This window comes from Echiichthys vipera, assembly GCF_963691815.1.
Source record: "Echiichthys vipera genome assembly, chromosome: 20".
Taxonomy (NCBI): domain Eukaryota; kingdom Metazoa; phylum Chordata; class Actinopteri; order Perciformes; family Trachinidae; genus Echiichthys; species Echiichthys vipera.
The window spans coordinates 9,249,289-9,276,213 of record NC_139845.1 but is presented as its reverse complement, the minus strand read 5'-3'; the positions used below and the strand labels follow the sequence as shown (position 1 = coordinate 9,276,213).

Genomic DNA, 26,925 nt, shown 5'->3' with positions numbered 1-26,925 from the left:
CCTTTCTGCTACAATAAAATGGTTACAATGCAGCAGCCCCCATCTGAATAGCCAGAGAGCGTGTAATTTGTAGCCACAATTTGGGACAGGGAGACAATTTGCGGTGCAGCTGTGGCTCTGTGTGATATTGCAAACTGTTTGCCATAGCCCCTCTGGAGTAACAACCACCTGTCACAGTTGTCGAGGTGCCCAATGAGGAGAAAAGCAGCAGCATTGTCATAGTCAGTGGGCAGAGAGGTTGGCACTGGTAATGTCTGGACATCAGTATGGCTTTGCACATTATCAGGAGCAAGAGAAGAGGAGGATGATAGGGGTAAGGGGACACAAAATGGGAAAAAGATGGAAGGAAGGGGAGAAAAGGAAAGGTTTATAAATAACCAGTGTTGCGTAACCGCCACTGCCTCATCGTGCCTGCCTCCCCTGCTCCTGGGCTTTGATATGCCTCCACACACACACACACACACACACACACACACACACACACACACGCACAAGCATACACGCAGACGCACGTACTAGCGCACGCGCACACGCACACATACAGAAAGAGAGAAATCTCCGAAGTAAGTGAAGGGGATTTGAAGCAGCAGTGGAGAAAAAAAATAGGCGAAAAGTGAAAAGCAGCCAGCAGCCTCAGTATCTGCTGCGTCAGTGTGCTAATGAATGAGCAAATATGAGCCAGCTCATGTCTGCATAAGTGTAGTATCCGGACATCCTTATATACTCACCCTGCAGTCACATACAATTGCTCTATTTTCTTATTGTGTTTATTATAGATAAAGATTGTGCAACTTGTATAATCTTGCACCAAAATCCATCCTCACGGAGTACATAATAACTGTTTACATGACTAAACCATCAATAGCAATCTGTGAGAAAAACCAAATTGGTCTGGAAGACGGTAGCAAATTTCAAATTTGAAGATTGTCAAACCACTCGCTGAGCAGCATCAAGTGCTGTTTTACCCTCATTTTGTTTTTTGTTAGTGATTTTTCCATGTCTGTCTATGCAGAGCAAGCACACACTTAGATAGAAAGGTTTTTCACTGTATGGTTCTACAGCTCATACGGATTTACAGACAGGGGCATAATTGCTGGTTGCTGTGAAGTCACGGTTTTCAGACACTGAGAAGTAAATAAGCATCTGTGTGACGCCCTGTGATTCCCAAGCTAAAACAAATATTGCATGAGGTACGCCACAAACACACATAAGTATCGCAGCTACAAATATTCTTTATTTCTGTATATAGATTTATATCTAGCAAATAATAGTTATGACAAAACTGGTTATCAGGCTTCCCATAATAATGTTAGTGTATTAAAAAAAAGCCACATAACCTGCTGCATTATAATGCACAAAAACAAAGCTTTGAACTCAAGAAATAGCTTTATTTCTTCTACAAAGTTTGAAGATCGACTTTGATGGACATAAGTTCTAGCAAAATTATTGGAGAATCATCAAAAAAAAAACTAGCTTCTTTTATTTTATTAGTATTCAAGTGGTAGGATTGACGATTGGCCAGGCATCAACGCCTGGACCCTATTTGTTCAGGTCCACTGGCTATCCTGACCCCAACCACTTGGGTCAATGGCTATCCTCAACTATCTGCCTGACCACTTAGTAGTTGCTATGCAGGGCAGTTTATGTGTTGCCTGTGAGGCAAATCCAGGGCAAATTATACCCAATTGCTGGTTAAGCTTAATGCTGTGAGCGCACTGCAGTAAGTGAGGGTGACTCAGATGAGAATTTTTACATTTTGATCTGCTTCTGTAGGTGTATAAACAGTATATACCTCATAGAAATTCCCTGGAAAATCCTAGGCAACAAAGTAATTTAGGAAAACCCACTACAGTTGCCGAACTGTGGAAGAGACAGCAAGAAGAATGGACCAAGATCAAACCAGAGCAGTGTGAGGAACTAGTGGTGGCATGTGAATCAGAATCAGAAATTCTTTAATAATCCCAGGGGGAAAATATTTTAGCTACGAAACTCCAGATATACAAACAACAAATATTTTACAGACGAAAACATATTAGAAAAAACGTTTAAGAAATATATACAAGATCAAAAGTACCAGACTAATGTGCAATAGAACAGATTGTCTTTAGTTTAGTTTAAATCATGGAGAGCGGGTGACAGGCTCTCCAAAGGATGCATTGTATAGTTTAATGACCATGGGCAGGAAAGATTTCCTGTGGCGCTCTGTGGTGCATCTGGGTGCGAGGAGTCTTCTGCTGAAGGTGCTCCTCTGCTGGTCCAGTGTGTCGTAGAGAGGGTGGGAGACATTGTTCGGCATAGACCGGAGCCTGGACATCATCCTCCTCTCCTCCCCTACAACATCACCGGCCCTCCTGATCAGTTTGTTCAGACTGTTGGTGTCTGCGACCTTCAGCCCACTGCCCCAGCATATGACAGTGAAAATCGCACTGGCCACAACAGACTCAGCATCGTCCGGCAGATGTTAAAGGACTTTAGCCTCCTCAGGAAAAAGAGTTGACTTTGGCCCTTTTTGCAGACAGCCCATATATATATATATATTATAAACATGAGCAGGTACAAATGCAAAAACACAAGCTTTGTTTTCCCTTTTGATATACTTGCCAGGTTTAAGCAATGTTGGAAAGGACATTAAAAACCCTGTTTGTGACAAGGTATGAACCTACTGTATGCATACCAATGTGTGCGTCTTTACTCAATCCCACAAAGACATTAGATTCCAATCATGCGGCTCTGTGGCTCTGCAAAACGGTGCTACAGCCCCAGTGTGGAAATGATGACTGATTAAAGTAACAATTACAGTATACACGCCAACACAGAGCCCACAGGGTCCACAGGGTCCACACACCTCATTCTCATTTTACTCTGTACAGTATATTGCTGTCTCTGATTACTCACACAGTAGATGTTGTACTGTTGTATAATTTATCCCCTAACCAGAAAGTGTCCCAACAATTTATCTCTCTCCTCTGGGCACTTCTTTCTTAAACACACACACATATGCCAACAGCCCGAGTAGGTGTCTACAAATCTGTTAGATTCAAGGTTTCCATAGCTGGCATTTCCAATTTCCACATCTTATATTTAGGGGTGTTTTGAGGGGAACTACATTAAACTGAGCCTAACCTCTATCGCTTTCTTTTGCAGAAAAGTGCCTCGGTAAGGCAAGTTCGTATTTCAAACTTCATATTTCTTCTCTTGACACAATAACAACCTACATAAATTCAGCAACCAGGCCCATAAATGTTGGAAAATGTTTAAATATGTCGCAGTGGGCTCACACAAAAAACTAAGGGTGTGTAGTTGCATGCGTCTGACATTATCTAGGGTAATGCATGATAGGTGTAACTGTCTAATCCAGTGGGACAAATGTGTTTAAACAGAGACACCAGTCTCAGAAGAGCACCCACTGAGGTTCATTGTTGCTGAGAGGCAGCAAACAGCTTCAGATGAAGGCACAAGCAAAATTAAAGCCATAACTCTTATTTCTGTGCGACACTCTAATGCTCTGCTTGTGTCAAGGCATTTATGAGCACGTAGTGTGTTGAAGGATGCCTTTCGTGTCTAAGGATAACGGATTATCCGTCGTTCCTTCCATCTTATCTCTTCCTATCTGTCCTGTTATTCCTGTCGCTTATATTTTTCCAATTCATCTCTCCCTCTGTACTTATCCTCCCCTCTAACTGGCCTCACCAATTCTTTTTAACATCCTCCCCTCCTGTTCATCTGTCATGCCTCCATGTTTGTGTCCTGTCATGACCTACATCTATAAACAACACACATTCATTCCTCTACTTTGGACCTTTACCCCCCCATTTTCTTTCTCTACCTCCTTTAAACTTTTCAGTCAGCGCTACTGCATGTGTAACCCCGATGTGGTGCAGCAGTTTCATAACCCAGACACCATCTTCATCCTGGCCTTCGCCATCATCCTGCTCAACACCGACATGTACAGTCCGAACATCAAGCCCGACCGCAAGATGATGTTGGAGGACTTCATTCGCAACCTACGAGGTAAGTGACACCCCATTTCTGCATGTATCAAGCAATGTATGTTTATTTTTAGGTGTCTTTTATATGTTCATAAGTTAGAATGCTCACAATGACAATGCTAATATGTTAATGTATAGCAGCGGTAGTGTTTGCAATGCTCTTAATCAAATGCTACAGTACATCCACCATATTTTGCTAGGTTTACGCCAACACTACTCCGGCGTTAGAACCCCTAAAAAAAGACATTTGGAAAAGCCTGTTTCGGTTTTAAACGCCGGGATTGCGTTTTAGTGTTGACGGACCAAAACGATGACTCCACGCTTCCTGACTGTCTTATCAGTACAGATGCTAGCAGCTTTTATGCAGTTAAATTCTACATTTTATAATGCTACAATTATCTACATGCACAAGAGGCAAGCTACAATTTGGGCGATTGGCAGCAATTTTCAGGAGAAAATGGAAAGACCCAAAAAGCATCCATAATTATAATATATGGCTTTCAGTTTCAATGGCACAAGAAGCCAAAAGTGCTCAAAATGGCAAATGTATATACCATATGACTGAAGTACAGAGGTGCAGTTCCAGAAGTTATAGAAATTATTGTGTGACTATCTCCCAATATTTTGAATTTGAATGTACAGTAGATAAGAAAACATAAGAAATCAGCTTCATAATCCTCACAAAAAACTCCCTATACAAGTTATTGTAATAGAAATAAGTGTAAACTTCTATCTATGCTCGCCTTGCTTTTTGCATTCACAACTCATAGCGACACAGACTGAAAGCACCTGTAAGTCTGTCTCCCGTGTGCAGACAGAGGCTCATTTGCAGAGCATTGAAAACAAGAGTGGAGCGTTGTAGTTTTGCTCTCCCTCTGCACAATCAATCAGGGAACACTGAGGTCGATGCAGAATAACTTTAATAGATTCATCCAGACTGTTCCCCACAATTAAATTAAGTTGGTAAATCAATTTCAGCGTCTTATGCAAAAGTAAATACGCCACTCTCTCCTTTCTCTTCTGCTCAGTTTACTAGGTTTTCTCCGTCTCTCTATCCATTCTAATATCTTGTTTTGTCTCAGTCAGAATATTATTTAGTCTGTTCATTCATCTGTCTTCCCTCGTTTATATCGCTGTTTCTCTCCCTTCTTCTCATTCACATCTCTCATACACACTGACAAACGAATAGCTCAATCAACTAATTGGCTGAGGTGAAATGCAATTATGCAGCAGAAACCAATAGTAATGAAGAACCAAGAAACATTAATTATCTCAATTAAAACAGGCTGTCAGTGTCAAAGCTATTCCTCAATGGACCAAAATATTGTAAGCCACCTTACACTATGAAGTATATATTAATCATTTATTTCAGCTAATTGAAAAAGGGAAATTGTATTGTCGCAGTTACTGGATAGAGAGTGTGGTCTCAGATTTCCCAGACTTTTTAAGTCCTTATGTTTGTCAGTAGGCTTTGTAACAAGCCAACTTTACACTAGAGATGATGAAAACAGAAGGGGACAGGGAAAGAGAAGAGGCATAGCTGAAGTACAAGGGAAACATGGTTAGAATTAGAAGGGCAATCTGAGAGGGCAGACCTTCGACAAGGCCATGACCTGTCTCACAATGTTAATGCCATTTAAATAATTATAGAACAATGCTCTGTTGCTTGCACTGTAATGCTCTGAGCTGAATGCTAGCATGCTTACATGCTCATAATGAATAATGCTAAGATGTTGATGTTGAGCAAGTATATTGTTTAAAATATTGCATCTTAGTTTAGCTTATCCTAATTAGCACTGAACACAAAGTACAGTTGATGTTGATGGGAGGTTAGTTTTGTAGGTATTTAGTCATAAATCAAAGTATGCGGCTGTTAAGTCATGACATAACACCCTTTCAAAATAAGATATCCGTGTCCAAGCCAGTATTACTCCAAAGCCACAGTGCCGTGTTCTCCATTGTTTGAACAGATCTGAGTTTAAAAAAAAACAATGCAATTGTCATTTTACCTCTTCTTATGGATTCAAAAGGTGTCCAACTGATGTTAGAGGTGATCGTAATTGCTCATGTTCGGCCGTTGTCTGTTTTATTTCAACGGAGCGTTTGGACCATCAAAAAGATTTTTGAAAGGATGTTAAGTCAGACGGTTTGGACAACTACATTTTTTGCCCGTTGATGATGCTTACTGAAAAGTTAAGGGATCCCCAAAGTTACTATAATTCATCGTTAAGGAGACACAAACGTGTGTACTAAACTTCATCCCGATCCATCTAATATTGATGCTAAAAGGAAAGGTCTCGGGATACCAAAGTCATTATTTGTGAGATTTTGCATCTTGGCAAAAAACATTGTGCCTATCAAAATGGTAGATTTTGAGTTATTTCACAGGATCAATAAAAACTTTGACCTGCTGGCTGTGCTAGATGAAAAGCCAGAGGGTTTCCAACAGTCATTGAAATTATTTCTATGAGCACCATGAATGTATGCACAAAATGTCATGTCATCCAATAATTAAGTATTATTATTATTATTCATTTCAGTATGAACCAAATGGTGGACTAAGCAACTGTAATCGCCATGCGTGAGGTCATGAGGAGTATAAGGAAAGTGGCAGACTTGTTTAAATAGAGAGACATTCAGCACAAATAAGTCACTTATTTATCTGACACTTTGCACACATTTCCCCCTGGACATCTCCCCCACTGCCTCTGACTCCGTAATGTGTAGCGATGTCTCAGCGGTGTCCCAGGGTGCCTCACTGTCATCGCCATCACTTGTGGCGGGATTCATTTTCTCCAAACACATCCTGCCCCATTGAAAACTCAATGTACCACACAGCACGGTACAGCAGTGTGGCTATAATAGGGAGCAACTCGAGGGCAACTTTTCAGCCTGATGGCATTCAGCTCTACAGTACCTGTGTTGAAATGGCACAGCTTTGAACAGACAGAAATCTTCCATGGGTGTTCACCTTTCACTTGCCAATTAACCTCCTCTCACAGTGCCTTATGTCATGACTTAACAGAGACAATGAAAGACAGAAAGTCAAAATAGAACAGAAGAGAAGAGAAAGAGCTGTCTTTTGCACTGAATACAAAATTTTTGTCCCGCTCTTTGCAAGTCAAATAATGGAGCAAAAAGAAATGTGTCAGTGCAATACCTTATGTATATAGTATGTTGCATATAAATGTTTGTGAGCATCTCCTGTGGCAGGGACATACCACGCTGTATTAAAGCCAAAGACGACACAATGTTAAAACAGCAGTCACTCCATATTCCTTCTGATGGAAAGGGATGTCCAGTAAAATTAAAAGCAACCACCGTGTAATGTGTGTGTATACTTGTGTTAAATCAGCCTATCTTCATCTTAGGTGTCGATGATGGAGCAGACATCCCCAGAGACATGGTGGTGGGAATTTATGAAAGAATACAACAGAGGGAGTTACGGTCCAACGAAGACCACGTCACCTATGTCTCCAAAGTTGAGCAGTCCATCGTAGGCATGAAAACGGTAAGGACACATTGTTAATATGTAAGCAAACAGTCGCCTATTTACACATCCAGAAGACAAAGAATAAGATCATTCATTTGTCATGCATGTTGCCATCGGGTGAATGTAAGGCACCACTCTAAGCTCTGCTTTTGGTCTTAGCCGAGTCCTGAGGGAAATATCTTGCTTTTTAGGCGCTAAAGGTTCCACTTTGTTCTCCAGCTGGTCGTTATATTTGTATATCTGCTGTCTGGTGCTGGGCAGGTCGAGCCCAAGAGCTTTTTAGCTGAAAACAGCTACTTTTTGCATCTGGAATGGACGTTTGTACAGTGAGAGTGAATCAAAGCAAAGTCGTGGAGCATAAAACCAAAACAATGAACTAAAAGATGCTAAAATGCTCTGTAGAGCAGAGAGGAATAGCAGTCTGGGGCTAATTTAATCAATGCAAGCGACCCCTTTCACATATCATAATTATTATAATTATTAGCTTGAGTAGCTGTAGCTCCACTTTAAGGACTCAATGTCCTCAAAGCGAGACTTAAAGGCCTAAAATTCAAATTGACCCTTGCAAAGATAGACAGTGCATTACAGTATATCACACCCAGAAATAATGTAAACTAATTCCCGGATAGGGTTGAGCTGATATTGCAGTAACGGTTTTCGTTATCAGGCACCGTTGAAATTTCACCAGTTTTTTAATGTGGATGTAAAACACAAAATCTGTGTTATAAACTAAAGAATTGTAGTAAGCAGAATTAATCACACAAAAACATGAATGATTGCACACACTCTTTGCATACTCCATGCCAAGTCACTCACTCATTATTTAAGGCCTTATCACTATCACCTATCCTTAGTTGTGTTAGTAGAGCCCATTTATTAGCCATTAAATGTCTCATCAGCAGTGCGATCATTACCTCAGGTCATTACTCCAGCTAGACACATCATTAACCACCGCTATCATTAGAGTCTTTTTTTTCAACTGTTTCAGGTCAAAAGGCTTGGTCAGCGCACATGAGTAGCATAATATAAGTGGTTGAAATGAACACTTTAATGTATTTTAGTTAAGAGTCAGAGATACAGAGATGAAAACACTCACATTACATTCTGGCTATTGTTTTCATTCACTGTGTGAATGTTTCTGTGGAAAGTTTTAGATTGCAGAGTCAGCTCCAGATCAACTTTATTTCCCACAGAGAGAAATTGGTTTGGTCCAGTGCACCAGGCTGTCAATCCACAGAAAAACAAACACAAAAGACAACAACAAAGTCATAATAAAACACATCTAATCGCAGTTACAAGTCAGAGACAGACACAACATATTTAGCTTCATAATTGACTGATTACACTGATTAATGTGGGAATGAGCTGTGTGCCCACTCATAACACTGAAAGGCTTTTTATAATGATTCAACTACTAACTGAATTATTTTTTTAATCTTATCAGTGTACCAAAACCGATCAGTGGTTTATTCAAGAAATATAGATTTAAAATATAGGCTATTGCATCCATGTATCCACTCCATTACCAGTGTAGAGTGTGTCACATTTAGTGCTAGCCGATGTTAGCATACTAATACACTAAACTAAGATAGTGAATATCGTAAACATTATACCTCCTTATGTTAGCCTTTAGCTCAAAAAGACGCAGTGCCCAAGTACAAGAACTAGCATGGCCATAGACTTAGTCTCGTTCTTATGGGAAAAGACAACATTATCAATGGTTTAAAAGATGCTGTCAAATTAAAAATGATTTGCTGACTTTGACTAAATTATTTGTGACATAAACTAATGTCATTCTAATCAGCCCCATCTCCACTTGGTATGTGTGCCAATTAGGAAATATATGCATGCTTACATGCGCTGTACTCTTACTGCATGCTGTGTCTCAAATCAGATACTTCCGCTTGTACACTTACAGTTACTACACTGTGTACACTAGGTTCCCACTTGTGTGGTGCCAACTGCGGACATTTCGACAGGGTACTGTAAGCTGGCAACTGCTGAAAGTAGTGTCCAACTTTTTGACAGTTATGAGTATCTGTACAGTACAGTATCTGGATACTCGTAGTGCACTCCATTTTGCCAGGGTGAATGCAGTATGTACTCAAAATACAGCAGTAAAGGGGGGAAGAACGCCATTTGAAATACAGTATTTCATCTTGTCTTCCTGTCTATCCATGTTAGGAACCAACATCTGGATGGATTTCACTATAAACTTTTAGTTTCACATTTAATCTCCCTTATTTCCTATTAGCTTTCAGAATGACGTTGGAACTTGAGGGGTGGGGCTTGTGCCTAAGCGTCTCTCGGTGATGGATGAGCAGACATAGGATGACAGAGGCAGTTTTGTCATAGCCAAAACAATGATGTATTTTTGTGACAGGGAGAGACTATTCCTACCCATAGGAGCTGTCTGCCTTAAAAAGTCTTAGATAAAATGTCTTGCTTAGAAATACTATCACAGCAGGTGTCATAGTCAATTTATTGTGGATTTAAAATGTATTATGCTAAGAGGGGAGTAGCCCACAAGAGAGTGATTTTCCTGATAATAGGAGTTTCCTTGTTGTAAATATTTGATGACTTGATGAAAGCCACATAACAACTCCTCTTGAATGTTATGAAGTAGCTTGACATCCAAATGTTTCCCCCTCAAATACTTAAAGTCCTTAAATATTTGATACAGTACAGATACTGTTTGGATAACAATTGTAGAATCCATTTTTCTCTGCTGTCACACTGTTTCTTAATAATCCCATAAAGAAAATACTTTCTTTAAACATGCAAGAGGCATCTCAAGCTAATGATGTCGCAACATGCTTCTGACATTAGTGTAATGAGAAGGACTGTGGCCAGCTGGGCAGAGCCAGTCTGTAGACCCTGCAGTGATGAGAGATGAGAGAGTGAGAAAGAAAGAGGCTGTGTGTGTACTGACTGCATTTCAAATAGTCCACAGGGAACAGAAGGGATAGAGAATTGGAAATGCACACAGAGAAAACTGAAAGGAGGCTCTGAATATTTGGACTTTATCATGAAGAGGGTAAAAAGTTCACATCAACGGACAGTCACCCAGCTTCTGTTTGGAGTCCTGTAGTGATCCAACATGGAGACAGGTCAGAGAGAAAGTGTGTGAAGGGGCGAGAAGTCTCCACCATATTTTAGTGCAATCTGCTTAAACAGGGTAAAGCACTTGAGTCCAAGAGGAGATGCGAGGCACAACTGCAGCATTTTGTAAAAAAAAAAAAAAAAATAGACCTCGCGGTGTAACGTTATTCAATTTGGAGCGAACATCTCTTTTTGAGTAATAGGGTTACTAGATGTAGAAAGAGCAAGCATCATCAAACCTGTCTTCTCTATTTTCTCCTCAAGAAACTGCAGTCTTATCCGTCTTCATGAAGGGAAAAGACAAGGTATTAGAAGAAGAAGAATTACTTTATTATCTGCGCAACGGGAAATTTGATTTTTTTCACTATTGTTATTCATGTTACACACACACACACACATGCACAAACAGGACCTTTATACATGCAATTTATGGAGAGATGTCAGAGCGAGGGGGCTCCCAGTGGGCAGGCGCCCCGAGCAGTTGGGGGTTAGGTGCCTTGCTCAACAGCAACCTCGGCAGTGCCCAGGAGATGAACTGGAACCTCTCCAGCCACCAGTACATGAACCATTCATGGCGTGTTCCACACAGGTACTCAAACAGGCGACCCTCCAGTTGCCAGCTGAATCACCTATGGACTGAGCTACTGCCGCCCCAAGTTAGTTAGTTAGTTAGTTAGTTCCTGTCTTACAAATTTGTTTGCCAATTTATGTAACCTGAAATTTCAACAAAGAAAAGTAAAAAAAAAATCCTAAAATGAAAACCTGCATTTTGCCGACATTCTCCTCAGGTGAATGCAGTTAATATTTAGATTACCATGAAAAAACTCTTCTGTTGTGCTCATTAATGTTTTTTTAAGAGGTGAGTCTTTATGTCACTTATTAGTCCCAGCAAACTTTTAATGGGGTTTATTTCTGATACTTCAGTCTGAGATTTTTACGCCAGTGAATAGTTTGTTGTACTCCAGCCAAAAGTCATTTGTATTAAATGTCTTTCTAACTGTTTCCCTGTTGTTTTTCTGAGGGCGAATTATCTGATTGATCCTGTATCTCTACATATGGCCTTAAAATACTTTAAAGCCTCTTAGACGCCTCATCTGAGTCTGTTTTATTCCTCTGCAGGTTCTCTCCGTCCCTCACAGGAGACTGGTGTGCTGTAGTCGACTTTTTGAGGTAACTGATGTCAACAAGGCCCAAAAACAGGCAGCACACCAGAGAGAAGTCTTCCTCTTCAATGATCTCATTGTGGTAAGTAAACAAAAAAGTGCAATAATATACACGTTTACATTGTCTTTTAAAAACACCTCTAAAATAAACTTTTTTTTGGGGAGCAGGGCTTCAAGAGACAGGCGCTAAAAATTGAGCATTTCAGACAAAGAGTGAATACAGGTATATTCAGAAAGTATGAGAAAAATAATTTTTGAACATTAAAGCAAGTAAACCTGTTCTATCGGAAACCCAAAATACAAGTACGACCCTGAAAATGACCAGGATATGTCCCCTTAAAAGCTGGTTATTTTGCTGTGACAGCTGCAATGCACCATCACCTACATCGACTGTGAGCTCCCTCTCTCCCTTTATTCTGTTTCCTAACTCGGGCCTCTCCAGCCCTATCTTTTAATAATAGATAGTAGGAAATGTAGTATTGCAGTGCGCTCCTGAGCAAATTTCTGTCCCCTACAGAGCAGCCTTAAGGGCGAGTAATAAAGTTGTGTTTGATAGCACAGATATGTTCATTTGGTCCAAAGTCATGTAGATTGGAGAATTATCAAAAGGTTTAATGTTGGGCATAATTAATGTGCTCATTAGGAGCCACATAAGGTTTATCTATTCAAAGTATTTAACTACTCCCATAATTATGTCAAATGTTGATCTCACTCCAAAAAGAGAAAAAGCAGCGAGGCTGTTCCATCCTCCTTTTTTCTGCTTAAGCACTGAAGGATGTAATTGGTAGCTGCAGGGAAAGCAGGTCGGAAGGCTGATTTTGAAGTAAGAGGTGAAAGAAGTCATCTTCCAACATCACTGTGGAATTCTGTTCATTTGCTACTAAAAGTTATCAGTGCGATATATTCCAGCGAGACATTTTCTCCTGTCAGCTTTGAAAAAGAGGCAGAAATTGTCTTTCAAAGACTTTAGTGTGAAATTAAAGTGATGGGGAATTTTCTTTGAATTCGGCCCCTATTCTTGCAGCTTAAACTTGTCAAGAAGTGTTTAACGTGACAACGTGATGTATTGGTTTAATACGGTTCGCCTGGTAAATCATGCCCCAGTAGCGCTGCAAAACAGATTTGCCTCATCTTTCTTGATCTGGAAGGTCATTCAATGAAAAAACCTCTATAACATATCTACTACATCCTTATATAAGCTCGTCCAGGTGTTGTTTTTTTCATAGAGCACAATCTCAAACACTTTGAAGACTGTAGACTAATATGGACAAGATCTGCTCTTTGAATATATTTTAAATGATCAAATAGTTTGTTCTTTCTGAGCTTTCTTTCTGAGTTCGCTTTGTGAAACCTCAGAAGTGTACAGAACACTTAAAGTCCTTTAATGGGTTAATTCTGTCATTCAAAATTGTAACTATAACTCTGGTTTCTCATTGTCTGCAGATCTTGAAGCTCTGTCCAAAGAAGAAGAGTTCTGCAGCCTATACTTTCTGCAAAGCCATGGGCCTACTTGGCATGCAGTTTCACCTGTTTGAAAATGAATGTAAGTCACGATGTCTTCACTGCAGACAGCTGCTTTAAAAAAAAAAAACACCTAAGTTGAAGTGAAGGGGTGTCAGAGCTATGGCTGTAATGTTTTTGAGATAGGCTTAATATTAAAATACAGTATTGCCTTTATCACTTCATTTTTTTGTATTCATGTTCAAATTCATCATCCTGGACTTGGTCGGGCCCATAGAAAATATCCACATTAATCATGCCTTTGCTCTTTTTAAAAATGTAATTATCCAAACCCCCTTCAGTCCACATTGCATGCTAATTTGATCATCCGCAAAGGGAGAACAAAATTAGTTTAGAAATCCACATTTCAAGGCATTTTGGTGCCATTATCACACCTGTAGTATCACACTGACTAAATATCTTGCAAACTGTTCCTGCAATGTCTTTTGTCTCAACAACTCAATGTCTTCTGTGCCCCCCCCCCCCCCCCCCCCCAGTCTACCCTCATGGCATCACTATCCTCTCACCGTTTGGCTCAGACAAGAAGCAGGTACTTAACTTCTGTGCCCAAAGTGCTGAGGAGCTGCTGAAGTTTGTAGAAGACCTGAAGGAATCAATCTCAGAGGTGTCGGAGATGGAGCAGATACGCATCGAGTGTAAGTGTCTGGTTTTTCCTTGACAAAAATTTACAGATTAGGGGCCAAATATGGAGGTGGGAATTATGGGTATATGTGACAAAGCATGCCAAAACAATTAGCAAATAATTGTTAGCATTTGTTGTAACTGTAACTTTTAGCACATGGATTCACTAAACAACAATGTTCCTCATCCTCTATTTGAGTCTTGGTGGTTGTGTTGTGTTGTGTGATGTATTCCTTCTGTGGCAATAGACCCAGCATCCCATTTAGGACTAAATCAACAATCTCACATCTTGGAAAGTGGGAGTCTACAGTGAATTTGTGTATACTTTGTGTGGGAATCAATAGGTCCTCAGATAGCAAACATGAGTCAGAAGCCATCCTTTGTTTTGTATTATTTGCTAACATGTGTAGGTGCAGAATGACTTTTGCATTTTGTTTCCTTTGGTGCACTGCAGCTCAAACCGAACTGCAGGAGGGCAGTAAATTGGAGGTGAAAAGAGGCTAGTGCTCCTGAAAGCTGCCAGGCATCTGAGTTGTTTGGGTCTGCGTGCATATGAAATTCTCCAGACAATAAGACATGCACATACTTAGACCCACATGGAGAACAAAAGTATCCAGAGCTTGGCTCCTGCCAATGGGCATCAAAGAGAGCCTCCCTACTGGGATTTGACGCAACTGCATTTATTATATCCTTCACAGAGAGGGAGGGCCAGCAGCCCGGGGAGAGCAGGCAACAACATTTGGAGACATGCAGTGGTTGACAGACGGACATTATTTCTCTCAGTAGAGTGAAGCAAAGATAGAGCTACAGTACTGTACACAAAAACACACAAATAACTCATGTTGAGACATATGTTATAAGATATACAAACAAAAATACCACAAACTTTTTCTCAAGACATAATATAGGAACAGCGTTTGGAACAAGAATGATTACTGGCACTTGCACAGAAAAGCACCACATCTTTTCTCCTCTAAGGGTTTGTATTGTTGGCACGTAAGCAAACATGCCTGCCGCTGGCTCACTTATGTATGGGCTTTCCCTCTTTGAGATAGGAAGGAGAAATAGTTTCTGTTTATGAGCATTTTTTCCTGCATCTGGATCTTTATAATGAGGAAGATTACTCATGAAGTAGATCATTTTTATTCAGTCCTACACTGGCTTTAACTCCCCACCCACAAAAAAAGATACCGATAGTGTATAAAAGTATCTATTAAAAGTGAATTATTAAATGAAAATGTAATGTGCTAATTATATGTATGATAGGTTTTTCCTTGAAAGAACTGCATCAATTAAAAGCACAGCCTGTTTTCTCTATAATTAGTACCAAAATGCATGCTTCTTTCCATGTAGCTCATTTACTAAAATCATTGGGAAAATACCAAACCATATAATAAAGTGTTGCCACTGTTTATTTATAGCTTCATCCGACCCCATTTCCCAGGATATAGACTACAAAACAGGACACTTTCTGTTTGGTTTGTCACATTTTTGTCACACTTGCACTGAAATGAATGTAAGGACATTGTGTACTGCACCCTAATAGGTTCCATATTGTAAAAAAAAAAAGAGAGATTTCCATGTCTTTTTGGGTTATAATGCAGGTTGAGGTGCTATGCAAATATTGTATTTCAATCTCAATCCAGAGAGAAATGTACACAGCCAGTATTTATGCTTTTAAATGAGCCGTCAAGACTTACTATAGTACAGAATATGACGGTGCAGAGAAGCAGAGAGCGCAGAAAACCAGGAAACACTGACCAATCAGAGCACAGTGGGCTTTTTGGGAGTTTGGGGTTTGGGCTTAAAGAGACAGGTGCTAGTGTATTAGACAGAAGGTGAATACAGGCATTATTGATCATTAAAACATGTAAACATGTTCTGGTAGAAACCCAAAATACAAATATTAACCTAAAAAATGAAACCAATATGTCCCCTTTAAGATTGCCCCTGGCAGTTTTGTAGTTCAGAATTAGAATGCAGTGCAGCAGTGGAGACAAAACAACATTTAGTCACCATGATTGGAAATGACATGCAATTACCATTAAATGTGAAGTGTAATTAGAGAGATGGTGAGTTGTGTTTGAGATTAGGAGAGAGTGGGAGGGGAAGGCAACAAGAGCGTGTGTTAGGCATTCAAAACAAAGTAGAATTATGCAGATTCATGTTGTAACTCTTACCCATCACCATCTACCTGTCTGTCTATCTACCTAGTTCACTCTCTATCATGTTGATTATAATGATCATTTGTCTTCTGTTCTCTGCAGGGGAGCTGGAAAAGCAGCAGGGAGCCAAGACACACTCGGTAAAGAACAATGGCACACAGCTAGAGCTGCGTGGAAAACAGGGCTCCCCATCAGGTGTGTGTGAGTGTGTGCGCCCGTGTGTTGATTTTGAAACCCACTGCTGAGACCTTGTCCTCAATTGCAATTACCTGCTGTTGAAAACAAAGATAAACTACTGCTGTTTTCATGATTTGATGAATTGGAAAAATATGTTTATACTTTAAAAAGGTGGTGTAGTTTGTATTTTAACAAATCTTAAATTCATTGAAATAAATAGAGTGCTATGAAATGCCTTATTTTAAAGTATATTTTTTGCTCTTAAAAAACATTTTAAAATGTGGTAAACATAGAATTACAGTTTAACACAGACTTTTTGCTGCCACTTTTGTCTCTTTTCCCCTTTATTTGCTAACTCTGTCCAGGAAACCAGGAGATCGATGACAGAAGTGGACACAATGCAGTAGAGGTAAGAACTTAGTGAAAAGGTCCTGTCCTACATAACAGGTAAGTCAGTGCGGTGTTTCATTATCAAGAAAGGATGAGATAGGACGAAACCCCAGGACTAGTCATCAAATAGGAGCTGGTGAAGAGTGGATGGCAGAGCGAGTGCTACTGGGTAAAGCACTGTGGGTATTTGAGGTAACTCAACTAAACTAAATATTACAAAGTTGCCGTACAAAAATTGAAGGTGGTGGGTTTGGCGAAATTAATACAATAGTAACAGAAAAGGTTCTACCCACAGAAAACGCATCAGACTCAGGGGCTTAAATATTATCTGTAAGCCTAAAAAGGATAGGTAATTAGTTTCACAAGCTCAGGCAGAAATTGTGACTCCTTTAGGGCCTTTAAAAAGAAAAAAAAATGAGAAAGCAGCCATTGCTAAAAGTAGCTGAGGACATGTGTGGAATGCATATAGAATGTGTGTGTATGTACCCGTACAACTATCTTTGTGAGGACAATACAATTTTCCCTACAGGATATTTTTGAAAAGTGAGGACATTTTCAAAAAAGGAGGCTTTTCGAAGATCCCATTTACTTAAACATGAACTTCTTTAGCAGCAAATTTGCAAATTATAAAATGCCATTTCTGTAACAGACATACTGAATATAACAGAACACAATAGAACCTTTGGTCGTAGTGCAACAACTTAAGATTCGTACATTCAACACAAAGCACACATTGGCACCGACACACACACGCATGCAAGCGCACCTAGTTATTAACAGTATATTCAGTCATTTTTACAGACGTAGTGGTAGCAGGTTGGTTGGACCGACTGAAATGTACAGAGGCGTGCTAACTGATTAGCCGAGGCTGCATTACTACGAGGTACAGGCTAATGTTAAACCTACAGCACGTATGCTATATAGCGTAAGGCATATTGCAACAGCTTTACCCCGAGCCATACCAAACATCATGTAACATGTATTTCAATATGTCAGGTAAAAAAAGGAAACATTAACTCGTAAAAACGTTTGGTGGTTCATATATATGAATCAAAATTCACCTTGAAGTAGCAGCTGTACCGTAGCTGTCCTAGTGAATGCTTCCTTCTTTTTTTCTTTTTTGTCTTTCTTTTTCATTACAATGTTAAACATAACGTAACCTATCTGATCCGTCTTTATAGTTTTGTTTGAGGAAATGTGTCAGGCGCATGTTTAACGCTGCTTGTTACGGTCAATGCTAAAATGGAAGTATTGCCTCCCTTGGTCTGAAGACATCGGAAGCATCGTTTGCATAGGGGCTTCAGCCAAATAGGCATTGTCTGTGTTTTTAATTTCAGAATTGAAAGGTATCACAAGTATCGGTTCTTGTGACATCCATAGACTGAATAAGGTTTAGGTTAGGGTTACGGTAAGGGTCGGGGTTAGGAATTTAGTTGGGATGGTTAAGGTAAGGGGGCTAGGGAATGCATTATGTCAATGTGTCCTCACAAAGATAGATGTACGAGAATGTGTGTGTGTGTGTGTATGCGTGTTTGTGTGTATGTGTACTCACAGAACCAAGACCTTAATTAACACAGTAAGATGCAGGCAGATAGATTTAACACTCATTTGACCTGAAGACGTCACCTCCCCACCCCTCTGCCAGATCTCCAGGGGAAACTTGCCGTGCAAACATTTCGTGCAAGCAACAGAGCAAGCTGGACTACAGTACCCATGGGGCTTTGCAATTACCATCCTAGTAGCATCAGATGACCTTTCCCTAGTCTTTTTCTGCAGCTGTGTAGGGGCTAGAGTGAAAAGCTAAATGCACATGGTCAATTTGACAGTCTGGCTGTTGAAGTCCACACAGCTCACTGGTATAATGTTCGACTGTGAATCTTTACTCAGGTACTGGTTAGAGAAAATATACATATACATCATACTGAAAAGAGCTATTTCATTTTCAAAGCCATAAATGCCCAGAATGACAATAATTACATGAGAGCAAACATGCATTCATTGCTGCATAAGAGGGAGCTATGATCAGGCAAGTCTACATGATTGTCTGAGCTACCTTCAGCAGCCGCCTTCCCCTCTACAATGCAGCCGCCTGCGGTAAATGTCAGCGGCTGGTGGGGAGTCGTTAGCTGACGAAACGCATTACAGAGAATCCTGCTTATACTTGAGGCATGAATATAGGGATGACTGAATCCCACAGCAAGCTTTTATAATTTGAAAGCAAGGTGATGAGATGTTATTCCCCTCTCCCTCAAAGCAGTAATAAGTCAGTTCTGTAGTTGTGTCTGAAGAATTCTAAAACAGTCAGTGGTGTAATTTACATGTTCTTTTCCTTTTTCAATCAATTCCCTTGAGGACACAGTCATGGTAATGGACTGTCAGTCAGAAATACCAGTGACATGGTAGAGCACATGTTTGAATAGATGTGTGGGTTGTTGTTTTTTTTTTTTTTTACATGAAAAATCAAAACCAAACACGAAGAAAGCCATCATCACAGAAATCAGAGGCAAACAGGGACTGTTGGAAGTAGTAGCCCTTTTAAAGCTCTGCCAGCTTCTGCCCAGGTGCAACCAATCCAGCTAACGACCCACCCCCTCATCAGAGCAAAGCCATGTCAGCTGGGTACTACACAGCCCACATGTTTGGGATAAGTTACCAAAATTACTATGATTGATGTGAATAAAATAAATAAATAAATCAGACTTTAATGCTGTTGTGGGAAAATAAGTCACTGTTTTGAGACTCTTGGAAATCAATACAACTAACACAAACGTCCTGTTTTCTCTACATATTTTAGAAGAAGAAGAATTACTTTATTTATCCTGCAACGGGGAAATTGAATTTCCTCTTAACTTTATTTAACTCTTATTATTAATCATGTTACACACACAGGCCCGAAATACACACACATGCACAGACAGGACCTATACATGCAATTAAGGAGAGATGTTAGAGCGAGGGGGCTGCCAGTGACCGCAACCCCAAGCAGTTGGGGGTTCGGTGCCTTGCTCAACAGCATTTCGGCAGTGCCCAGGAGATGAACTGGCACCTCTCCAGCCACCAGTTCACGCTCCATACATGGTCCACACAGGGACTTGAACCAGTGACCCTACGGTTCCCAGCCAACTCACCTATGGACTGAGCTACTGCCGCCCCATATTTCAATAATCACAGTCATACAGGTTTTTCTGCATGGTAAAAACGTTGATACTTGCAGGGCTTACTAATCTGTTTTTGAGTCACACTGCATTTATTAACAGTCAGCAAGCCTAAATAAAAATTCCTGGATTTGATTTTATATAATTGCCAATTCTGAGCTTTTTATTTCAGTCAGTATCAAGTGTTACGTCATATGACTCAAGGGAACCTGCCCTTTCTTTCCAGTGCAGTGTAAAGTCACCGTCATGCATTACCTTTGTTTGAGCATACGATATTTGACACAAAGAAAAACAGCCAGTGAAAAAAAGTTTGAATGTAGAGTTTACGACAAATGCACATTTTCCTCAGTGAGTTACAGGCATTTATTGGATATTGTCCCGGGTGTTTATTTTAGTAGACGATGCACCAATAATATATTTTGGTTCTGACTTTGTATTTCCGGTCAGTTTCACATCAGAAAGTAAATATCAATGTGTTATACTGTATATCAGTGGAAAATAGACGACCCAAATCTATGGTGTATGGAAGCCTGCAGTCATTTACTTTTTCAAATATTTTTTTTTTCTTCACTAAAAAGTAAGAATGACAAGTTGTATATTACAGGAAGTTACCTCTTAATTCTACTTATTAGCCTTGTCAAAAATCCGTCTCCATGCAGCAGAGTACACTATATGTACTAATTTTGTGTACTTACAGTAGGACATATCTTCCACTCCATTGTGGGGATTTTTCAGGGCACTATGTATTGCATAAATCCCCTCAATACAATGCACTATATAGTGAATAGGGAATGATTTTGGACAAAGTGTAAGTATTACTATTCCTATTTACATATATATAAATATCATTTTTTTTTTAAAGAAATGATAGGGTTTTTTTGCTGACTTTAAGCAGCCTTGCAACCAAATTTGTCAATGTAACATTGAACATTTTTCAGTGAAGGACATTTTATAACTAGCAGTGGAATCGGTCATGTTGGTGGAAAAAAACGATTTCCACATCAAACTACTTTCCAAATCAAACTTTTGAAAGGCACCAGAAAGTGAGCGAAATATCTTGCTTCAGAGCTCATTGACACTGTACTCATAAGTATATGTGCCAAGTCGTCGAGGAGAAATAGTGCTTGGCACATTGAATAGGAGCAAATGTTAATGGAGTTCTTTCACACAAGAGTTACATCGGCTTCTGTAAGAGAATGGGAGAACACAGCTTTCTTACCTCAGATACTAAACATTAAAAGTCTATTATTATATAGCAGGTGAATTACCATTGACCTTAGTCGCTCAGTCGCCATTTTGAAGAGTCTTGGTTGGAAACTACATTCTGATTGACACACTAAAGTAGATGTTAAATGTTAATTTAACTTCTTTGGTCAGAAAGGAATTAGGATGACTGTCGGAAAGTATTGCGTTAGTAAGTAAGTAAAATTATAGTAGACTAAATAGCAAAGCTCTAGACTTGAGACTTAGACTTCAGTCTGACTCGAGTGTTGTCATTGATGCATACAAATGCTGTGATTCATTAATTAGTTTCCGTAAAAAAAAAACAAGTATTTGGTGTGATTTTGGCCATCCTGCTATATATACTAGCATTGATAGATCGGAAAGACTTGCCTTTGGACTTGAGACTTGACTTGACCTTGTGTAGCCCTCTAAAAAACTGGATACTTGACTTGGACTAGCCCTCTTAAGACTTGAGAATTGACTTGAACTAGCCATTTAAATACTTGATTTGAATTAGCTATTAAAAGATTTGACTTGCACTCTAAAGACTGGACTTGAACTGGCCATTTAAAGACTTGACTTGAACTAGCCCTCTAAATGCTTCAGACTTGACTTGGACTAGCTCTATAAACACTTGATTTAAACTAGCCAATAAAATAATTGACTTGCTCTCTAAAGACTTGGCTTGACTTGAACTAGCCAGTTTAGGAGTGACTTGGACTAGCCCTCTTAAGACTTGAGACTTGATTTGACTTAGTTCACAATACTTAAAAAGGGCTCTGGTACATACATAGTTTTTAGCTACAGTAGGTCATACAGTAGCTACTTGAAAGATACTTATAATAGGAATCTTCATTCTTGATATATTAAAGCCTGTATTATGATATTAAAATGCAAGGGATATGAATCACTACAATTAACAAGGTTTATTTGCTGGAATTGCTCTTGACTCTAGATGATATTTAAAAATGGCTCCTGTGTGAATGTTTATGTAAGTAGCCTCTGGTTTGACATAAAACTAGATACAGGGTGTTGTGGTAAAAATGGTGGATATAGTTGCCTTCACTCGGTCATAATCCTCTACTAACAGTGAGAGTTTTCCACTTTTAAGATTGAATTGAAAAACATTTAGATATATTCACCAATCATTGAAACTATGCTTCAACTTGCTAAAGGTGACAAACCCTATGCTAACCCTAGCCATTAACTTGCAACAAATGCAAAAATGGCTGATGTGCTGTGGATGTGCTTACAATTTTCATTTTACTTATGTATTTCAGATTAGTTTTGGCATATGCTTTTTATGCATATGCTTGCAAAGTAACTTTTCTAAAACGTTTCATAGAATAGGCAACATTAAAATAATTCAAGGGAAGGTATAATAAAGGAAGACAGAGAGACAATGTGATATATGGAGGATTGCATTCTGATGAGTGTTGCCTGTGGACGTCTGTGGTTGTCAGTCTGCTCACCTCCTCTCCTTCCACCTCTCCCTCTTCCTCGTATGATCTCCGTCTCTGTTCTGGTTACCCCGACCCCCCAATTCTCCTCGTGTCCGCTGTCACCATAGCGCCACACAGTGGTTTGGAAGGGAGACACAGGGGCCCTCAGTGTCCCCTTTGGAACCACTGGGCCCCTTCTGTAGCGTCGCACAAAATCTCTTATCCCCATTCCCCACCACTGTCCTTCTCCTGACCCCAGTCACACACTGGTGTTCCCAGCATCCAATCTACACTGTTCCCAGTACTAGGTGGAGGGAGGGGAGTGTGCAGTAGTCACAATGATTTTACACCTCCACCGACCCCCAACACCTAAGCCCCCACGCATGCCCTGTGTGTGTGTGTGCTGTGCGTTCACCACCACCCCCAAAAAAACAAAAAGAGGGCTTGACGGATTGTAGAGGAGGAACCAGTTTTATAACATTTGATGCTGTTCTCTTGGCTGTTTTCTAAACTAGGTGTCAATTCACAACAGGCTTCAGACGTACCAGCTCAGCAGCAGCACGGCTCGGAGTCCCGAGAGCGTGGCCCTTCTTAACCACCAGGGGGAGCTGCTTTTCCAGCAGGGCCCACAGGGGCTAATCCATGGGCCGGCGCCTCCACCTCAGCACCCGCAGCTGCAGTCAGCCGCAAGCACCCCTGCCCACCACCTCCACCTCCAGCAGCACCACCAGTCGGCTGTCAGCATGGCTGATCTGAGGCCCGAGACACTCATCCAGTGTCAGCAGATCGTCAAGGTCATCATGCTCGACAACAGCGGCCACGGACACATGGAGGCCTTCCTCAGCCAAACGCCAACACACCACCACTACCAGCATCACCATCACAGCCACCACCAATTCAGTCAGTCGGCCATGTCAACCCCGGTCCGCTCGCCGGACTGCTCTCATGGCAGCGACGGCCACCAGCCCCCGCTGCCTCCCCCACCTCCGCCTTACAACCACCCACACCAGTATATACCCCCTGACCCCCGCCTCAGTCTACACCGGACCCCAAGTGGCTCTCGGAGCATGGTGTAAATAAATTAATTAGTATTATTTCCCTGAAACTTCCACACAGTCCCACACGAACCCTACCCCTTCTCTACGTATTTAAAAGTACATAATGTACATATATACATACAGATGAAAGAGCTATAATGAAAAAAATGAAATCTCACTTATATGCATATATTTAAGGAAAAAAATAAACTAAAAGAAAAATCAAGGTTTTAAAAGAGAAACGGAGAAATAAAGTGCATATATAACGTTTTACTTGATTCCACATGTATTTTGAAATATTATGTAGTTTTAACAAATTTCTATAACTTTTTGTCAGTTTTAATTCTTGCTAGAGAAAACACAGATATTCAGTTACTGGATGGATTCCTTCTAGTTCCTGTATTCACCACCAACAACAACAGAAATGGACTGTGATGGATGGATACACTCCAAGGACCTTCCACTTCTATTCGCTTTTATCATCCCAAACCTCATGCCTACTGTGCTGTATGTGCGCGTGCGTGCATAGTTGACACTTACTGAAAACTTGTGCCAAAATACATAGCCTCCACTAAACACTGACTTCTTTGCACTTGACTAACTGTAGGGCTAGAAGAAAAGAGAAAAAAAAATAAAATTCCTTCCTTTGCTTTGAGAAAATAGTCCTTTCACGCTTCTCCCTCAAGGAGCACAAAAAATGAATAACAAAACTGATATTTCATTTAAAAAAAATAAAAAAACTCCCAGTTCGTGCTGTCGCTGGTTTATTTAAGTGATGGAGAGCCGTTTCTCTTCCTCTCTGCTCTCCTGGATAAAAAAGAAGAAGTAGAAGAACAAAAAAACCCCGACATCCTCTGATAAACTGCGTTTGTCATCCGCTTGTAGCTCTTTATCGTCAGAAAACACTCTCTTTCAATTGTCCCTCCATAGATCATTCTACAGTGAAGTATGACAGGAAATAAAGGCAAACAATCACATGATTGCTGCCAAAACCAAAAAGTCAGCCCAGAATGCTCCTGTTGATTGTTGTTTGTCTTTTACTCTTCATATTTATTATTGTTAACTCTTCCCAGGAGTTCTTGCCACATGTGATTCATTCATTCATAATGATGAAGGGAAACGTTTTTCCACATTTTGAAATCATTTAAGCTGCTGAAACTGTTGACTACAACATTCACATGTATTATATGTATACCATGCTGTCGTCTGTTGCTTATGAAATGCTTCTTTGCTTTTTCAGGAAATCACCATGAATTTCCATGAAGATGCTTCTGCTGCAACTGTTAAATGTCAAGATCTGTGTTTATTTTGATTTCGTAAAGCATATTGTGTGTTTTCTGTCGGTGGATAAATTCTGGACTTGTCCACCCAAACATCCAGACATGGCCTCTTTATGTCGGTACAACTCCCAGGTTTTATTTTAGCTCCTTGTGACTGTTTTCTCTTACCGCCTAACCTTTCAGTCTGACATTTTCAAAAAGGCAAAGACTACAGAGGCACACACACAGCTTATATTGCAAATTCTGGCATTAATGGCATTGTTTGTGCTGTTGAGTAGCCTGCTTTAAATAAGAACGGGACAAAAGGAATGAATTATCTGATCTCTTTCTATTTCACCCCAGCATAGATTGTAAATACCACATTGAAGCAATGTCTGAAAGGACAAGCGAGCTACCTTTAGCCCTTCAAAATGCTATTTCCTTGTCGTCCTTCATTCTGAAATAGGTCAACCTGAATGCGTCCATCTTTGAAACATAAACTGCAGAATGGGTGTTCGGTTAACTCTGCTCCCATCTGACCCCCAGCTGTCTGATTTGTTGATTTATAATCACAGAACCACTGCTGGGAGGTCTCTGTCTCATCTTTTTGTCCTTTTCCGCTCATGATTTCACCCAGTGGGGAGAACAGGTTGCAGAAAAAAACGTCTAGCAGAGATGATGAGCGTGTGTGTGTGTGTGTGTGTGTGTGTGTGTGTGTGCGTGTGCGTGTGCGTGTGCGTGTGCACGTGTGTGTGTGTGCACAAGATGTGCTCACAGGGGCATCCTAACTTTCCCATAACCATATCTGAACTCTCTCTCTTTTCACCCCAGTAATTGCTTTTTTTTTCATATTTCCCAACACAATTAGAAGAATTAGCGCTTTCAAACTGAATGAAGAGCTATTATGACAATTTCAATATAGATTTTTGTCTGGCCGTACACACACTTTTGAAGGTTATATAATATATCTCAGCATATAACATCAAAGGTTTTGGTCTTATGGATTTTCCATGGGTGGATGATAATTATATGACTGCTCATTTATTCATTTAGATCAACATTCAGATAAAAAATGTGATTCTTTTATCATGCATGCCATCAGTTTGGAAGTGTACTTAGCTCTGATTCACAAACGTTCTGAATTTCTTTGTGCATGATTGAATTTACTGTGAGCACACCAGTGGGAGATGAAGTTTTTGTTTGTGGTTGAAAAAAAAGAAAAATAGAAAACACCTATTCACCCTTTCAGGAACAGAACAGTGGCCATCTTTCTTTTTGTTTCACTACCCTTCCTTAATGGTTGCACAGTTTTCCTTACTTGACAATGTGTTTAAGCATTTTGGGAGATAGAAATCCTGTTTGCGCAATAAATGATGGATATGAGACACACTGAAAATCACGAGTGTTAGTTTGAAAGGAATACCAATGTAGCATTTTGGGAGTGCAGCATACGATACATGGAAGCGCAGTAGTGGCTAACTTTCTTAAAGAAACTGAAAAAAGGGCTTTGCCATACCAGTGCACCGCTTCATGAATGACATGTGGGTCTTTTCTGGCTATTCAACACTGTGTTTGCTTCTACTAATTAAAAAAAATACATAAAGTGGACATATTTAGGGAAAGACAGGTGGAAACTGAGTGTAACAGATATGAACCATCACCTCCCTCAGTTGGCTTTGAATCCCTCTCTACCTGTCTCCGCTCCGCAGTATATCAACATGCTATTAAAGATGATTTAAGTCTATTCACTACAATGGTTTGCCTGGTTTCTTGGATTTAATAGCTTGATTCTTTAACAGCTTAAAGCCACTTATTTATTTGCTGTGGAACAATTAATTTTGTTGGATCTAGTAGGTCTGAATCACCAAGGACAACAAGTATAGCTGGATTATATATACATACATATTTATTGCTTGACAAAAATATCACAGTGGCTGGTTGGTTGGTTCTTTAAGCTACCACAAGCAAATACTCTTTGATGCATTACAGTTATACAGTCGAACATCTAGAGTCAAGTTTTACCAGACTTTTTTAATGCTTCTGTACAACAACATTCAAGACATTTGTGCTAAGCTTATAGACAAAGAAAGTGATTTTTTTTGAGTAGTAGAGAAAATGTACAAGTAGGATGAAGATTTACAGTCATATCTTAATGGTATATATGTGGTATATGTACACAGGTTCATT

The 26,925-nt window shown here is 40.0% G+C and overlaps 1 protein-coding gene across 1 annotated transcript in view; it reads left to right on the top strand.

Moving 5' to 3' along the window:
- Positions 1–23,518, top strand: part of iqsec3a (IQ motif and Sec7 domain ArfGEF 3a) — a gene marked incomplete at both ends in the record, with an annotated part of 99,141 nt that extends 75,623 nt beyond the window's left edge. The window contains 8 exons of the mRNA XM_083935405.1: positions 3,845–4,011; positions 7,361–7,500; positions 11,704–11,829; positions 13,191–13,290; positions 13,745–13,903; positions 16,157–16,249; positions 16,597–16,640; positions 22,958–23,518. Coding sequence (XP_083791531.1) covers positions 3,845–4,011; positions 7,361–7,500; positions 11,704–11,829; positions 13,191–13,290; positions 13,745–13,903; positions 16,157–16,249; positions 16,597–16,640; positions 22,958–23,518 — 1,390 coding nt within the window. The remainder of the gene's footprint in view (positions 1–3,844; positions 4,012–7,360; positions 7,501–11,703; positions 11,830–13,190; positions 13,291–13,744; positions 13,904–16,156; positions 16,250–16,596; positions 16,641–22,957) is intronic.
- Positions 23,519–26,925: the final 3,407 nt, after the last annotated feature.